We start from the raw sequence: 17,685 nt of genomic DNA, 5'->3' as shown, positions 1-17,685 counted from the left end.
GGAACTGACCTTACAGTTGTTAGCCACCATGCATATCAGGCACTGGAAGTTGAGCCCAGGACCTTTGGAAGAGAAAGCAGCTCCCCCACCAGCTATTGTGAGGATTCGAGACACTAGTCTGGAAGTATGCAAGATGCCGTCAATCGTGTTTGTCTTCCTGTGTGTGACCTCCAGAAAAGTCCCAGGGCAGTGAGCCGAGCCACCAGCGTTCCTTCCAGACTGCTGACCAGGCTTTATCAGACCCTTAAAGGGGGGAACTGTGTTGCACCTGCCTTTTTATCTGCATTGTGGAGTCTAGAGCCAGCCCTGAGCAGTCAGGAAAGGGACGGGGATTCTGATCCATGCATGGGAGATGTATAGAGCAAAGTGGCGGCAAGGGAGAGGGGCAGGGCAAGGTCCTGGGGACAACTCGAGCTTCTCTCATTCTTAACTTCTAAACACAAGGCTCAGGAGACACTTTTGCTTAAGCGGATGTTGTTAATAAGCAAACACAGATGGTCGGGTTTAGCCTGCTCCCCAAACCCGCTTAACATCTAACACTGCTCTTCTACCGATGATGACCCAGCCACTTCTTTTAGCTCCTGGCTGGCCCCTTGTTGAAATTCCTTATCCTGTAGCGCCGAGTAGAGGTCGATACCTTCGGAGACAGAGCGGATGGGATGGTTGGGATACTGAAGGCAGGTGGTCAAAGGTTCCCCTGGGTGGGCTGCACAAGTCAGCTGCGGGAGGAAGCAGCGGTGGTGGCCTATGAGACAGCTGGGGCTGGGCTTGAAGCTCTTCCTATGCCTGCACTGGAACTCCAGCATCATCCTTGTGTACGCGTTGAAGGTGGTGACAGCTGACGCCATGCAGCAAGTGAAGGAAACCCAAGCCGTGCTAGGGGCAAACACAGAGGAGGGACAGTAAGAGTCCAGCTTTATGGAAAGCAAAGTAGCGTCTGTTCTGCCACAGACTGGGCTCTGTCTGTGTCGTGTCTACCTCTGTGAACCCCTGCACAATCTAGATCCCACAGACCTCTAGCTTTCTTCCATGGGCAAGACCTAATGTACCCTCCACCCCTTCTTTCTTCCCTTCATGCACTGTGCCCTCGCCCTGGAGCCATCGTTCCTCTCCTGCCCAATGCTCCTTGGAACTCAGTTGTCCTCAAAGTTGAGCCTTTGGAGAGTCAGTCATGAGTTACTACATTTGTTACTGCAGATCTGAAGGCATTGCACTTTGCTCTAGTGGGATTTGATTATTATGAAAACTGTGGTTCTTGGCATGGGGTCGTTTACAGTGGAAGCTGGGTGATCTGAGAAAGAAAAAAGCACCCCAGCGAACATCAAACACATTCCTAAAGACCTGGAAAGCCAAACCCCTAAACAGCCCTGTTCTAGGGTTTGTGAGGGTAGAAGGGGCTGCTTGGAGGCCCAAGGCTGGTGAGAGGGATGTCCTGCAGGTTCCCGTTTGTTGCCCATGACAGTAGATTCCATATGTGGTCATTCTGGAGGGTCTGTCAGTCTGAGTGTGTCTCTCTGTCTATATGAGTCTGTGTACAGGCTCTTGGGTCCACCTTAACTTCCACCGTGTTTGAGGCAGTTACCTCTCTTTTGTTGTGGACACTGAGGACACAGGCTCTGGCCAATGAGCTTTCAGGAATTCTGTGTCTCTGCCTCCCACCTTTCCATACTGCTGGATCATAGACACATGCACTACTGTGTGAGGGTTCTAAACGGGCCCCAGGAATTTGAACTCAGGTCCTTATGATTATATGGCAGTTACTTTACTCACCGAACCATCTCACCAACCCAGCCCTACCATTTTAATGGCAAGAAAGATTGAGAGTGGGTGTAAAGGGGGGCCTGATTGCTGGGGGAAACCAACAAGACACAGGGCTGGTGGATGAATTAGAGTCCTGGATCGCAAGCGTGTACTGCAGTGTGAGGAAACAGGATCGGCTGTGAAAAAGCCCTCCATTGTACCTGCATTAGGAAGGAAACGGAAGCCCAGCAAGCATAGTGCGTTTTCTGTGCCATTGCTGCCCTCAGCACTTATCTGAGACGGTTTATGTGAATCTGGGTTGTTAGCTCTGCAGTGAGTAGAGAATGTTCCTCCAGGGAGAGAGGGGAAGAATTAAAAACAAAACCAAAAGTGATGAGAAAGACCTCATCAAGGGGGGGGGTTGCAAGGAAAGAGTACTTGATATATAAGCAAAGGTGGTGTCCCCCCGAACCTGCTGAAGGTGATGCGCCTGTAATGCTAGCGCTTGAGAAGTAAGAATCAGGAGTTCATGGCCAGCCTTGGCGGGAATTCCAAGCCGAGATAGAGAAGGAAAGAAGGCAGAATCAGGGAGATGTCATGTAGCTGCTGAAGGAGAAAGACGCCAAAACTTTACCCCGTAAGCCACAACCTTACACAGAATAATAAGAATGGGTTAATTTAAGATGTCAGAGTTACTTAATAAGAAGCCTAAGCTATTGAGGCCAAGCAGTGTTGTAATTAATATAGTTTCTGTGTAATTATTTTGGGTCTGGGCGGCCAAAAAGTGAACAAGCAGCCCCCGTCTACACCCAAGGACGTTTAAAATGCTTGAGTCCTTAGTTTTTAAGGTCAGGATGCAGAAACAAGCAGTGATGATGTGTGAGACAACAGGGCGTTAGGTGACACCCTTTGTGTGCCCGCACTTGGAGCTCTAGCACTGTCCTCATGGATGTGGTGAAGGTGCTGACAGCCAATGCTATGCAGTTACAGTGGAGCTGACTGGAGATCCGGAGTTAGGAAGCAGTTAGTCTTGGAATAAGGGAATATGTAATGGATGGGAGAGATTTCAGCTGAGGACCATCAATAGTAGATCAGGTGGAATTCAATCCTAATTTCATGATTATAATTACTGTCCATTTCTCTAAAACCCTGAATCATAAAATACAGAGCATATAGCAGTTCATTCAAGCCTTATAAAACCAGCCTTGCCTTCAAGGACTGTATGTAGGTCAGACAGCGAAGCAACTAACTGCTGAACAGGAAACCGGGTCGCATCCTCAAAGCAAGTGAGAAGAATGTTCTGTTTACCCTCTGAAGGCAGGGAGGGAGAAGATATCCCCCTGCTTCAGCCCACCTTGGGCTGATGGAGGAGGAGGACAAGGGAAGGAGGTAGATCCAGCTGAGGGTGGAAAATCCTGTGCACAGTTGTGGAGTTAGGCTGCGAAAGCTGGGGGGATGAGAGTACTCACTAGAATGCCCAGCCATAATTCCAAGAGTGCGGTCTCCAGTCGTCCGGACCTAAAGTGGCAGTTGCCTGGAAGACTTGTGAATACGTCATGTGGGCCACCATCCCCAGAAGGCCTGTGGAGGGAGCAGGAGACAGAGGCCTTGGAGAAGTCTGTTGGCATCCGGGTCCCTATGTCAGGGCATCCGTGACTCCTTTGCCATCACATTTCCGGGGAAACTAGTCTAGGGGAGGGTGCCTCCTTGCATGTCTATCTTTACAACGATCAGCCCAAACTTTTGTCTGAGAACTGTGGCAAAATCTGAGTCAGTCTGTCATGGTTGTTGCTCATTTTGACTTCTTCCTACCCTTTAGCCTTCAGAGTGTGTGTGTGTGTGTGTGTGTGTGTGTGTGTGTGTGTGTAAGATCTTACTTTAGATGTTGTCCAACAATTACATGGGGATAGCTGTATATTCCAGTTGGAAAGCAAACTGAGCTGAAGGCTTTCCATGTTGAGAAAGCTGGCAAATGAAGGGACCTGGAAGTCGGCATATAAAGATAGTTTCACAGTGTCTTCTGCTGCTTCTCGCTGTGTGTGGTTGTGTGCGTGTGTGCACGTGTGTCCATGAGTGTGTGCAAGTGTCTGTGCATAAGCACACAGAGGTTGTTGGGTTTCTTCTGTTGCTTTTCACCTTAATTCCCTAGATTCAGGGTTTCTTTCTTTTTTTTTCCAAGACAAGGTTTCTCAGTGTAGCCTTGACTATTCTAGAACTCTCTCTGTAGACCAGGCTGGCCTCGAACTCATAGAGATCTGTCTGCCTCTACCTCCTGAGTATTGGGATTAAAGGTGTGTGCCACCACCACCCGGCTAGACAGGGTTTCTTACTGAATCTGGAACTCACTGCTTTTTGCCTAGGCTAGCTGGCCAGCAAGCCCTAGTGATCCTCCTGTCTGGTATTTCCATGCCCATAGCTGAAGTTCCAGGAGGAAGTGACTGTGCCTGGCTTTTTATTTGGGTGCTAGAGATTCTGACTCATGTCCCCAACCTGAGCAGTAAGAGCCATCTCCCCAGCTCCTACTCTCAAATCCTTGGTTTTCCAGTCCCTTCCTCCTCTCATCAAGGAAAAAGACCCAAGCCTTGAAAATGGTACTTCAAAGGGACCCCTGTGAGCCAAGCCATGGTGACATACACCTCTAGTCCCAGGTCTCGCTTGGAAGCTTGAAGCCAGCCAGCCAGCTAGCTATACAGTGAGTCTAGCTTAGCTTCCATAGAAAGGCCCTGGGCTCCACCTCACAGTGTGGGCAAAGCAAAACAGCAAAAGACAACATCTCAAGGAGCACCGCAAGGAACCCCCCTCTGCCGCTCTGTGCTCGCTCACCTGATAGGACCAAGGAGATGGCTGCAAAGGCATTCAGCTTGAGCCCACAGCCAGGGTTACTGGTGAGCAGCAGATCTGTCAGTAGCAGGAAGAAGCTAACGAACTGAAGTCCGATGTAGGCAATTTGGGCTCCCAGTGATAACCAGAGGACCTCTGCAAAAGGCCAGGAGAAGGAACCCCACCCGGACAGTAGTTAGTAATCACTGTGGACACCAGTGCCCACCAGAAGTCAGAGGCCCAGGGGGACAGGAGGAGAGAGAGACGAAGCTGAACTCAGCACCCGGTGGTGTCTAGGAAGAACCCGTGTAATGGGCTGTAAAACTAAGCTCAGCTGCCCAACAGATGGCTCCGTTTTCATAAACCCTGTGCCGATCCTCATTCGTGGCTTTCTCTTTAATTGGGGTTTACGTTTTTATTCTCCCAAACATTCTCCCAACCTCTCACTTCTCTTTTGGTAAAACAAACTTAGGCAAGGTGGCATCTACCAGCGATTCCACTAGCAGGGTGGTAGAAGCAGGAAGAGTGGTTTCTCAAGGCTACTCTGGCTACCTCAAGGAAACAAACAAACAAAAAGGCCATCCCTCCTCCCACAATAATACAAAAGGGAGGACAAGGCCATAAACTCTTCAGCTTGTGTCCTGGGTTGGGTGCTGCTGTCTTTTTGAAATTTTAGGAGAGATGCCTGCCAGCCCGCGGGGCTCAGAGGTAGAAAAAGGAGGTCGTAGTGCAGTTTCGATCCAGAAAGACCCGGGTCTCCAGTTCCTGAACACGTACTTGCCACGGGCCCCAAGGGGAGGAGGAGGAGCGAGGCCTTCTCCATCAACCACTTCCCTCCAAATCGGAGAGCGGGGTGATATGAGCCTTGCAACGTGGCAAATTCCAGTAGTCCTTTCTCACCTCTCTGGGCTGGTGGTGTGAGTTCAATGAAACGTCGGCACTTCTCCCCTAAAACACACGAAGGTCAGTGTCATAAGGACTTTCTGGGGCTGTGGGGATAGAGAGGTCCCACCCCACTCCCAGCCTTGCTGTCTTTGCTCTGACACAGCCCCTCATTTGGTGGTGGTGTCTTGTTTTGAAAACAGGAGAGATTGCACCCACCAATGAGCCACCCAAGAGTCCTGGTCTTCATCTCTGATTGTGAAGATAATGCTTTTCTGAGACTGTCTTTGTAGGACAGGGTTCCGGTTTCCTGTCTTAAGGTTGACAAGCTTTGCAGCTGGATCAGAATGACCCAAACCTGTTTGCAGAATGTTGGCTTGGCCAGTGTTAGGTGACATGAGGCTACCGATGTGTGTGTCTGACCTCTCATTTTCTCACTCTCTCTTCCTCAATCTCCCCATTTTTATTTCCCTCCCGGGTCTTTTTTCCCTTAGCCCACTTTGTAGGAATTTCAGTATCAAGTTGAATATGATCTCAGGTTTTAGAAAATACATTGCCACCATGTCCTCTCTTCCCAGGCCCCGCTGTGACTTAAATGTTGTCAATAGGGAAGAGGAGGAGCTGGAGGCCGGATCTACCTATCTTCCCTGCCACCCTAGTCTAAGGCACACACTGACTAGTGTGAATTGAGCAGTGTTTTCAGTAAGTGGCAAGAAACTTGGGAGCATCTGTCTACAGCTCCTCCAGGGCATTCTTACAGAACCATGTACTTCAGGACCCCCTAAAATCTATCTATCTATCTATCTATCTATCTATCTATCTATCTATCTATCTATCTATCTATCTATCTAGCTATCCATCCATCCATCCATCCATCCACCCACCCACCCATCCATCCATCTATCCATCTATTCTATCATCTAATCTATCCATCTACTCATCCATCCATCATCTGTCCATCTTTATGTCTGTCTGTCTGTCTATCTATCTATCTATCTATCTATCTATCTATCTATCTATCTATCTATCCATCCATCCATCCATCCATCCACCCACCCACCCATCCATCCATCTATCCATCTATTCTATCATCTAATCTATCCATCTACTCATCCATCCATCATCTGTCCATCTTTATGTCTGTCTGTCTGTCTATCTATCTATCTATCTATCTATCTATCTATCTATCTATCTATCTATGCATCCATCCATCCATCCATCCATCCATCCATCCATCCATCCATCCATCCATCTATTCATCTATTCTATCATCTAATCTATCCATCTACTCATCCATCCATCATCTGTCCATCTTTATGTCTATCTGTCTGTCTATCTATCTATCTATCTAATCTATCATCTCTCTCCCCCCCATCCCTAAATATCTATCTACCCATCATCTTCATCCATTAATTCATTTTGAAATTCTGGGAACCCAACACAGGGCTGACATATGCTAACCACCCAGCCACAGCACTGCATCTCCAACCCTTAGCGGTTTGAGATGCTCTCGCTAGGTAGTCCAGGATGCTCCCCATCCTCCTGCCTAGGCCTCTGGAGGGTTGGCTCTATAGGAGTACGCCACTAGAGTTTCCCCTTACCTTTTAAATCAAAACACAAATCCCTAGCCTGGAAGAAGAGAGCCCTTAGATCACCCCAGCCCTTTTTATCTAACAGGAAAATCTCGGCCTACGGAAATGAAGTTATTTGTGCGAGGGTCCAGCTGGGCAGAGCTCAGGTTGTTTCTAAGCGGCGACTGTAGCCCACTAGCATGAAGGTTCTACTAATTCAAATCTGACGTGTTCACAGGCTTCGTTAACCTGGGTCTACTGAAGCTGGAGGAGCTGAAGAGCCTCAGGGACATTTGACTTTAAGAGGGGCCATGGAGAAGAGATAATTAGAAAGTGGGGCTCGGGCATGAGGCTCATCAGGGTTTGGGGAAAGTGTGGACCTTCCTATTGCTTCTCAGACTCTTCTCAGGCCTAATGGGGTTTCTTTGCCTGCAAAAGATTCTGAAACTCCCTGCCCTCGCCTGGTGTGGATCTCTTATCTGTAATATGAGTACTCTAGAAGTCAAAGCAGGTGGATTGTGGCAAATTCTAGGTCAGCCAGATCTACATAGTTAGTTCTATGATAGCCTGGGTTATAAAATGAGGCATTATCTTCAAAAACATATTTTTTAAAGGCAGATGAGATGGCTCAGTGGGTAAAGGTGCATGCTTGCCACGCTGACTGCTTGAGATTGACTCCCACGCTACACCTCGTCCTCTCACCTCCACATGTGTGTGCGTACCCCCATACATACCCATACACGACACAAATAGAAATGTAATTGATAAAGCAGACCAAGCTGTGTAGCAGGTGCGAGGGTGTTACCTGGTTCTTCCACGGTTTCCTCACAGGATAGCCACATGCCACTGCGGAAGGCAAGGAAGGAGAACCGGTCATCCCCAGTCTCCCAGGTGTATTGTACCACCTCCTGGGCTGATGTGTTGGTGACGCCCCCATCCACGGACATCGGCATGTCAAAGCACTTGGCTGCCAGACCTTGCCCGCACAGGGGCTTGGGCACCTTCTGTGTGCCCACAACCCACTCGCTGCTGAGCAGGGATGCTGCGGAGAGGCCGAGTGATAACATGTTGAAGATGGCAGATATGAAGATCCGTTGGACAGGGGAACCCTTCTGGAGTTCCATCTGCAACACACAAGCAGGGGGCAGGGAGTCAGCTGGAGCGCTTGCTCTCAGGGCCTCAGCCACCCCTCTTTCCTTTAACACTGAGCTTTCTCCAGGAGCCCCGTGAAAGCTGCTGTGCATCAGTGTGGCCAGGAACCAGCGCTGTAGCGATGGGTGCTCACTGAGATTGAGCCCTGTGTGGCTCTGGCAGGGCAGCAGTAATTTGCATAGGCAGAGTGACAGCGGGATAGACACTGGACAGATTGACAGAAGGATCAAGTGATACCAGACGGGGGACATTATCACAAGGGATGCTCATGTCAAAGTGACCTGGTTGCGAGCAGGGCGGTGTTATACTTATCCACTTTAGAAGGCAGGTGAGCCCCACGCTAGCCCGGCTTCTGACTGCCAAGCCACATGGAATTCAAGCATGTGCGTCTGGGTGGGAAACCACCTCAGTATCATAGTCACAGCACATATCCTCAGGCAGAGGCAGCAAGGGGACACTCTGAGCTAGCCGGCCTCTTTTGGGGGGTCCTTTATATAATTATTTGTTCATGTATAAAGTAGTGGGTTTTATGGTCATATTTCCAGACACGTTTATCATTGTATTTTGCTTATATTTGCCCCCTCCAGCCTTTCCTTGTCCCCTCATGCTCCTGCTGGTCCCTTCCTCTTCCCTAAATAATCCTATTGTCTCTGCTTTCATGTCATATGCAATATGCATTGTTCAGTCTAGAGTCTGTATTTAAGAGAAATCATGAATTATTTATCCCTCCCCTTTCATCCTCTCTGACACCCTCCTCTCCCTCCTTTCCTTTGCCCACATAGTTTCCCTTCTATATTTATGCCCTATAGACACACATATATCTATACATATATATTTATAGAAATGAGAAGAAACATGTAACATTTGTCTTTCTGAGTCTGGTTCATTTAGCTTACCAAGTTGCCCACCAGTTTCACTTATTTTTCCTGTAAATAACATTATAAGTTTGTTCCTTATAGCTGAATATAACTCCATGGTGTGTATATATTATCAGCTTATTACCCCCCCCAGGGAAAGCCAGTGGAAGTTTGATGCCTTCATGATAAAAGATGGCAGAAGGTATGTAACTCATTTTGAGTGTTTGCTTAGTGTGAGTGAAACCCTGGGTTTGATCTCTAGCACAATTGAAACCCAGTGTGGTGGTGCACACCTGTGGTCCCAGCACTGGAGAGGTGGAGGCAGGAGGATCATCCCAGCAACTTAGTGACTTTGAAGTCAGCCTGAACTACATCAAATCCTGTCTCAAAAACAAAGACCAACATTCACCTTGTCAACCTCATTATGTGATTTGGGTTGAATTTTATTTAGGAAAATAATTGTGATCAGTCTTGAGTATCCTAAGGTTCTTTAATATGTGGGGAGTAGGAAGAAGCTCAAGCTTAGTTTCCAGATGGTTCTTAGAGTAAACCATCTTGAGCTGATGGGATCTCTCCTAGCAGAATTAATCAGACCTCAATCTGCTTAGTTTAAGAGATGTAAATAACATCACAGGCAAATACACAACCCAGCAATCTACATTACCCCAGCTTAGCAGAATCTACTTAGCAGCTTAAACCATGACCCTCTGTCCTTTGGAATCCAGGGACAAATGCAGTGCATACCACACATGGTGTTATTTGGGGCTGTAGCGAACATAAGGTGGTCATTATAAAAATATCCAAACTATGAAACGGAAGAATAAATTGTTCCTGGAAACTGTCTGCCTATGTGGCTTAAAAGCGTTCAATAAATTAACTCCGTCGGATAATGCCAGTCTTTGTGAGACTCTGTGTGACCTTGACCGAGGACAAATGTGTTAGCCGTCCATGAGTTACCTTTCCTGGTTTTTCAGTCATTCAGTCTTAAAATTAGCAAAGTAGGAGGCGCCCCAGTGGCATTTTCATTTGTTCTGCTTGGGCTTGGTCCCCTCCCCCACTGCTCGCTGCCACCAGCCCCTCCGCAGCCTCGCTTTCATTTTATTACACATTCCCTCCTTCCATTTACATCTTTTCCCCTCCTCATGATCCTCTCTTTTTGTCATCCATATATAGAAATTAAAAGCTATTTTAAAGTTATTTTTGGGTTTGACTCATTTCATTTAATGTATTTTTTCCCTACTTTATCTACTTTCCTTCAAAGTTTTATGATTTTTTTTTTATCCACCTATGGGTAGTCATGTAGGTTGGTCCAGTATCTCAGCCCCTGTGAAAACTGCAGCATCCACCAGATGTGATGGACAGGCATCTCTGGGGTGGATGTCCTTTCTAGTTACCTGATATCCACTGCTTGCTGGTAAAACATCTTCACTAATTATGCTATAAAAAGACCAAACTAGCGATCTAGGCCGTTCCGAATCTCTCACCCCAGGGTTCAGTTTTAATAGTGCTATTCGGCCTTAATGGGTCATCTACACCACCCCACACCAGAACAGATCTTGGAATTATATCCAGTCCATTTCAAGGAACCATGTTCCTCCAGGTTACTCAGATATAAAAAAGAATATTAAGGCTTACACACACCTGTGGCTTCAATTGAGATGACAAGCAAATTATGGCCAAGGTGACTTGAGGAACAAAGGATGCTCTACTTGAACTGACTCAGTCTCTGTCCTGAAAGAACGCCCACCGCGGAAAGGGGCCTTGTCTCTTCATGTCCTCTCCCTCCTCCACTTACTGTAGACAGGGTCTCAGAGTTTGTGACCTCAACCTGACCAGAGTTAGACACCTAGAGGTTGACCTTGAACTTGGTATCCCCCCTGCCTCCATCTCTCAAGTGCTAGAATTTCAGGTGTGTATCCCACTGTCCATGACTTTGCATGCCAGGGAAGCACTCTGCTGAGCTTCCTCAACCCCAGATACTTAAAGGGACATCTCATTCAGGAGTCTCAGATACTTAAAGAAGTGACATCTCATTCAGGAGCCTTTTCCACAACTCTCGTCCATCTCGCCACATCTTTGGTCACATGCCTTACTCAAATCGGAAGAACACAGCTCATCTTACAAGTTTCCTTAAAGTGAGTCTAGACTGAGTGACACAGCCTAAGGGAAGCTCTGCCTTTGCCTGTGCTCACACACACCTTCCCAAGGTGACTCTCTACTTTCTAGACAAGAGACCGAATAGCAGCAGCGCCATAGGCGCCACCACTGCAGCCGCGCTCACATCGATGTACATTAACAGAAAAGCACGGCATTTGTGTATAACAAGGACAGCCAGTTGATAGATCTAAAGACCCAGGTGCCAAGGCTTCTCCTGTGAAAAAATAAAAGGGGGAGGCTGGTTACCTTGGCCATGGTCAGCGTCGTGTAGCCCGTCTGGAAGGATGGAAGGGCGTCATCTGAACAAGTCTCTTTGGTGCAACGTAGCAAAAGTGAAAGTCGGGTTCGCTCCCTCCTCCCTTGCCTTCCCACCGCTCCCCTCCTAGCTCAGACTTTGTGCCGTGCCTCCTGATTAAAAGCTGCTATGCAGTGAACGCGGACATTTAATAACCGACGGTGCAACCCCAGCCCAGCTGTTCTTGGAGATTATGCCAGAGAACTTGCCAGTCGGGGAGCTGAAATTCAGCACAGAGCAGCACGGATCCGCATTTGCAGAGGGGACTTTCTGTAAAAAATAAAGGGTGGTTTACGTCCCCTCTCCTCGTTGTTCCGTAGGTAAGTGGTGTGAGTGGACGGGGCTTGATTTTTGTAGCAATGCACAGAATATCTGGATCCGCTGTCATTGCTCCCCAGCCTCCCCTAGGGAGCAGCGTTGGGTGTTTCTGTGTGTTTTCCACCTTCTAGGCAGTTCACAAACTGTTGCTTCTTTCTGTGTGGGATGCTGAGCCTGCTGGGTGGAGATGAGGATGGGGCAGTACTGATGTCTGGGAGAAGCTCCAGGGTTAGCCATGTGATGGCTGTATAATGGCCACCATTCCCCCAACTCTCAATCAAGGAATGAACATCTTATTTTCCACAAAACAAATTTCAATAATGATGATGATGATGATGAAGTCAACCAACTCTTAAGGAGTGGAGCATTATCCTCTCGGCAGCCACTAGAGAGAGGCACAAGTCATTCTTTCTGTCCTCAGAGTTTACAGATTGCTCTCTTCTTTCTACCCAGAATGCCTCAGTTTCTTTCTTTTTCTCTCTCTCTTTCTTCTCTCTCTCTCTCTCTCTCTCTCTCTCTCTCTCTCTCTCTCTTTTCTGAGACAGGGTTTCGCCTGTGTAGTCCTGGCTCTCCTGAAACTTGTAAACCAGGCTGGCCTCGAACTCCAAAGATCTGCCTGCCTCTGCCTCCGAATGCTGGGATTAAAGGCGTACACCACCCCTGCCCCTTTCAATTGGAGTGTAAAAAGTCAATTGTTCTTTAAAAGTGGCTTGCTTTGTCCTGTCATGCCTGTCTTGCAGTTTTTTCCTTTTTTTCTTTTAACTTTAGTGTGTGTGTGTGTGTGTGTGTGTGTGTGTGTGTGTGTGTGTGTGTATCAGGGGCATGGCGCATGTGGAAGACAGCTCTGGGAGGACTTGATTCTCTTTTTCTATCATGTGGGTTCCAGGAATCACACTCAGGTTGTCAGGCTCAGAGGCAAGCCTGTCTACCAGCTGAGCCATTTTGCAGGCCCCTGAATATGTTTTATGTACCACCCTGTCAACCCTTTCGCCTTAGGAGAAGGCCACAGGAATTTTGTGGTCCCATGATGCTGTGGGATAAGCTGTTTTCCTGACTGCATGGCTACCTTGTGCCGCTGGGTGGCGCTGCACTCTCATGTTTTCATTTCTGCCCTTCCCTACAAGTCAGCAAATTGTGGGTGGAGGTGGCTACTTCTCTCTGTAAAACTACTCTCTTTCCTTCCTCTGGCTTTCACCCCAAATATGAATCTCCAGACTGCCATGTGTCAGCCTTATGGAATTCAGGACTTAGAATGAACTTTGGGGTGTCCAGCCACTCCCGGGAGGACCTTTTAATAGGAGTATTTCCTATAGTACATTCTTTAGTGGCCAGTTCCAATTCTCAGTGACTCAACAGATCCTCAAATGCCTCCCATGGGAAACACGACATCGCAGTATCAGAAAATACAGTTAGCCAACATTTCCTGATGAGTTTTGTGCACATTTTTCTCTCCTTAATTGTATCCTCATTCTCTCTCCACCCCAGAACAGTGACCAATTCTTTTCCCTTTGCCACGCTTCCACCCTTCAAATACTTGGAGACGCGTCTCATATCCCGCCTTGAGTCACCGCTTGGCATAGCACTGTGTCTTTGGCTTTTATTACTCTGCCCATAAACCGCACCCCCGAAGCCTTAATAGCCCGAAGTTTGCCTCCTTCAGGGAAAAGGGGACGGGAGTGGCAGGCGAGGAGGCCCAGAGGTGGGTTGTGAAGCTCCATCTCCCGGGCCCCTGGCTTATTTGGGCTGCTTCCAAGGGCCTGTTGCCCAAGCTGAATTTACAATTTTGTATTATTTTCCTTCAAGGTTTCCAAAAGCCTAGTGTAGCTAGCAGCTACTTACAGCAGCTCTGAGCCCCCCATTCCTAGGCTGTGCATTTTATGTGGGTGCCTGGCTGGCTGCTGGCTGGATGTGAACAGTCTTAGCTCTGTCTCCCCGAGAACCTTGGGCCCCAATGTCCAATTTCTTCTTCTTGACACAAACACAGGTTTCTCTGTCTTGCCACAAAAGGTCAGAACCCAGCATGCCATTAACTTCCTTTCATTGGAATTCACTCTTGCTGTTTCCCGCCCCTTTCCTTTCCTTTCTTAGAACAGAAAAGGTAATTGCTGGTCAATGGAACAAAGATAATTAGGCTCGACTCAAAAGCTCACAACTCAGTATAGAGACGGACATCCCACATCTGGACACAGTATTTAAACTTGGTGTGTGGGACTATTAATGATTCTAGGGTGGCTTCCAGGAGGCTGTGTATGCATCGCACCATTAATGACATCACAATGCCAAGGCCTGGGACGGACCTCCTTTTGCTAAGGTCCTCAGTCACACTTCGCCAGACCATATGACAATGTTTTTACTAGATATGCATAAAGAGAAATGATGGTCTTGGGACACACATACTTCGTAGGCAGGCATTCAGTTTATTGCCTTGCTAGGACGCTGTCAAGGCAAGGTGATTAAGAATGCTGAGCAAGAGCAGGTGTGCTTACCTCTCGCCGGAGCCTGGGGCTAAGGGAGCCAGTGTTTTTGTCCCCCCTTGCCATCCATCCAGACTTCTTGTTTGCCCTGACTGGCAAGAGTTCCTCTGTCCTCCCAGGGGCCAGAATTCTTGACCCACGACCCCATTAGGTAACTCCTTCTGTTACTCAAAACACAAAAGGCCGGAGTGGAATTTGAGTGCTTTGACTGTCCCTGGCTGATGCGGACGGCTCTGTTTTCTGTGCCTCCACTTCCTGACAGGTGCACCTTCCGTGAACCAGCTGGTCACCTTCCTTGTAACCCATCATGTGCCGTGTGTTGCTTCCACTCTCTCTGTTCTGAGGCAATGCATGTAGTGTGATTGGCCATGTTTTATACATCGTCGACTCCAGCACGGTCTTAACATCCATGAACAAGTTGCGGAAGGCTAACAACAAGGCCTATGACCACCGTTGGGAAACCAGTGGGCAAAGGCATGAGCGCATATCCAAAGAGTGTCAAGTACACACACTCTTCCCAATTCATGTCCAGAAGCAATGGGGAGCCGCAGAAAGACCCCGGAGGGCCAAGGGGCATATCAGAGGCCTTCCATACAGACAGTTTCTGTCGGTACTTTCCCTCTCACCTGTGGGAACATTGCTGCTTTTCCATGAGCAAAGGCTCTGAAAATAGCAATGATCTCATTCCCACTATTATCTTTACTCTGACCAAAGGACAAACATCACTCGAAACAGTGACAGGTCGGATATCGTCTGTCCTTTTCAAGAGGGCTGATACCCTGCAGATTGGGGTCCTTTTGATGTGGCTCGAGCCTTCTGAGTTTGAATTATATACTGTGGGACACGGAATTTCATTGATGAAACCAGAGATTATGACCTTACAAATGCTCGTGCTGTGTTCAACTCTACACCTCCCATTCTCAACTGTACCCAGCTTGTAAGCGCCCCCCCCCCGCCCGGCCCCCTTGTATAACCCCAAGTGCTCCTAAGGTGGGTCACGAGTACTGGGAACTCTCATTTATAGTTCAGTGGGAAGGGGGGAAGGGCCAAAGGAAAAGGCTTCCTCGAGCCTTTCCCTTTCCGCTTTGCCATGGAATTGTTGGAGGGCTTTTGCTATAGTAGTCATTTCCAGGAGAGGAAGCCCCAGCCTTTCTTCCATGCCCCAAGCCACTGGAGTGAATCAGAGCGGCAGCCACATCTGCATTTCCTGTGGAGCAATCGCTCACGCGCGCGCGGGCGCGTAACTGCTCAGACGGGGCTGGCCCGGCTTGCTAGGAGACTGTAGGATCCAATGAGGAAGTGGGGTGCCCAGGATGCTGCTGTCCACAGCCAGTGCAGGGTCACCCCTTTCCACCTAAGCGTGTGTCCCCTCGCCTAATCGTTTCCTTCCCTCTCTCCTGTCACCGCCACCCTCTGCCTTGGTGCTTGAGCCGGATGAGATTTCCCACCATGCTTCCCCCCCACCCCCGCAATGAGTAACCCTGGCGGCGTTTACTACGGCGCCCCAGTTGCCTAGCAGCGGGCGTGGTTGCCACAGCGACGCACCAGAAGCCTGTTTTGAATTGTTTGGTGAGGGCCCGCCCTTGCGCTGCAGGCGTTTGGGACTTCCAGGACGGGTGTGGCAGGGAACCACGAGGTTTCTTCCTCTTTCTTGGACCTTGGGTGGGTCCTGCGTCCCGTTGGCCTCCTGTGATACAGGCGAGTACCGGCCCAGGGAAGGGATTGGATCCTGAGATAAATTACTCAGACCCTGTATGTCCTGGCGTGAGGATCCACCTGGCTGCTGTCAAACCCAAAGTCAAGCATTTCCCTGTCCCCCAAAGATGCGGGTCCCTGATCCCTTTCTGATGAAGGGGCAAGGTAGGCCTGCCAGCCTCGTTTTGTAGATGCGAGAGGTAATGCTGGGGATATGAAGCCCTCAGCACATCTGAGGTCCAGTGGTTACCTACCTGCTTCCCCAAGAGGTGATGGGGGAGGTGGGGAGTCCTCTATAGTTTTGCTCTGAAGATCTAAAGAGGTGAAAGGAAAGCGGAATCTAAGGAAAAACCATCCGAGCTCCCAGGTTAGGGGCTAGCTGCTTCACTAATTGCCCCATTCACCCCGCCAGATTCAGGGGTGGTGTCTCCATTGTATAAGAGAGGGGTCGAATTCAGTTTTTGACTTGCACCAGATCTCACATGTAGACATGGTGGGGTGGGCATTCAAACCTGCAAACCCTAGATTGACTCCTTTCAGACTAAAATCCCACCAGCAAAGGGCAGGCACCTTTAATAAAAGTCACGGCTTGCCAGTCACACCAGGAACTGCCTTCAGAATGAGGCAAGGGTTCAAGTGTTTTGTGCTTAATTTATATTTATTCTTAGCTCCGTATTAGCGACCAGATCCCCCAGTAACCTTGCTGTTCCCGCTCTAGAGAACCAATGAGAAGAGATAAAATTTCAGGCTCTGAATTTTGCTACCATGTTCAGCTCATATCTGTCTGCCAGGACTTTCCAGTTGATGGTGGGCACCGTGGCTACTTCTGGTCTGGGGTAGCTGCCCGAGCCTGCACTGCTGGCTTGAGAGCTTAGAGCCCCACAGTCTCACCAATGCCTCTTTCTTAGCTTAGCTTGACCCTCTCAACACACTTGTCCAGTAATCCTTCATTGCCCTCCCATCCCACCGAGCTCAGGTGTGTATCATTGCCACTAAAGATGGGGGCTAAAGCTGGGTGGTTGTGGCGCATGCCTTTAATCCCAGCACTAAGGAGGCAGAGGCAGGTGGATCTCTGTGTGTTCGAGGCCAGCCTGGCCTACAAGAGCTAGTTCCAGGACAGGCTCCAAAGCTACAGAGAAACCCTGTCTTGAAAAAAAAAAAAAAGAAAGAAAGAAAGATGGGGCTCAAACAGTGAAGTAAGCGAAATTAATTGATCAGTATTTACACAATTTCCAAAAGCTGTGTACCTACCTCCTGGGTGAGACAAACATTTTGAGTCAGCGGGGAGGGACTGCTCATTCACTGTGGTCCTTCGGAAACAGGTGTTTCAGTGTCTCCTTGATGGTTCTTCCTCAGCTGTGTGGCTCGGGTGTCAAGGGAGAGGACTCACCAGGTCCCCTCTTGCCAGCAGAGGGGTAGGGTGGTATGCGGTGAGTTGGGAGAGGATGAATGGCTCTCAGGCAGGACACCGGGTGGTGGGGGGGTGGTGGGCTATAATGACATTGCTCTGTGATGTCACAGTGGCAGGCTGGGTTCTCCCCCCCTGATGCCCCACCCACCTCTCTCTCCCAACCTCAGAAAGACCAGGTTGGGAGAAGGGGCACGCACACTGGGTACCCCTCAAAACCCAGATGCCTCCTGAGGTCTTTCAATCAGTGCTTATTGTACATAAAGAAGAACTGGGAAGTTCATTCAAACACAACTCCGAAGGTTAGGGGTGGCTG

At 48.8% G+C, this 17,685-nt stretch overlaps 1 protein-coding gene across 3 annotated transcripts; it reads right to left on the bottom strand.

Moving 5' to 3' along the window:
• Positions 1-457: 457 nt before the first annotated feature.
• On the bottom strand, positions 458-17,446 carry Gsg1 (germ cell associated 1). Of its 3 annotated transcripts, XM_048432440.3 has the most exons (7): positions 17,213-17,446; positions 16,216-16,275; positions 7,819-8,137; positions 5,338-5,508; positions 4,564-4,716; positions 3,210-3,321; positions 458-876 (listed from the first exon to the last, which is right to left on the bottom strand). In XM_048432440.3, exons 3-7 carry the CDS (start codon positions 8,135-8,137, stop codon positions 534-536), a joined length of 1,098 nt encoding a protein of 365 aa, XP_048288397.2. In that variant the 5' UTR covers positions 16,216-16,275; positions 17,213-17,446; the 3' UTR covers positions 458-533. The 3 variants fall into 3 exon arrangements, with proteins under 3 accessions (XP_048288397.2, XP_048288398.2, XP_048288396.2); XM_048432441.3 differs by lacking the exon at positions 16,216-16,275 and having other exon boundaries at positions 5,461-5,508; XM_048432439.3 differs by lacking the exon at positions 16,216-16,275 and having other exon boundaries at positions 17,213-17,445.
• Positions 17,447-17,685: the final 239 nt, after the last annotated feature.

This window comes from Myodes glareolus, chromosome 3, assembly GCF_982192425.1.
Source record: "Myodes glareolus chromosome 3, mMyoGla1.1, whole genome shotgun sequence".
NCBI classification, from domain to species: Eukaryota; Metazoa; Chordata; class Mammalia; order Rodentia; family Cricetidae; genus Myodes; species Myodes glareolus.
Note: the sequence above shows the minus strand (reverse complement) of the source record. Positions and strands in the feature narration are given on the sequence as shown.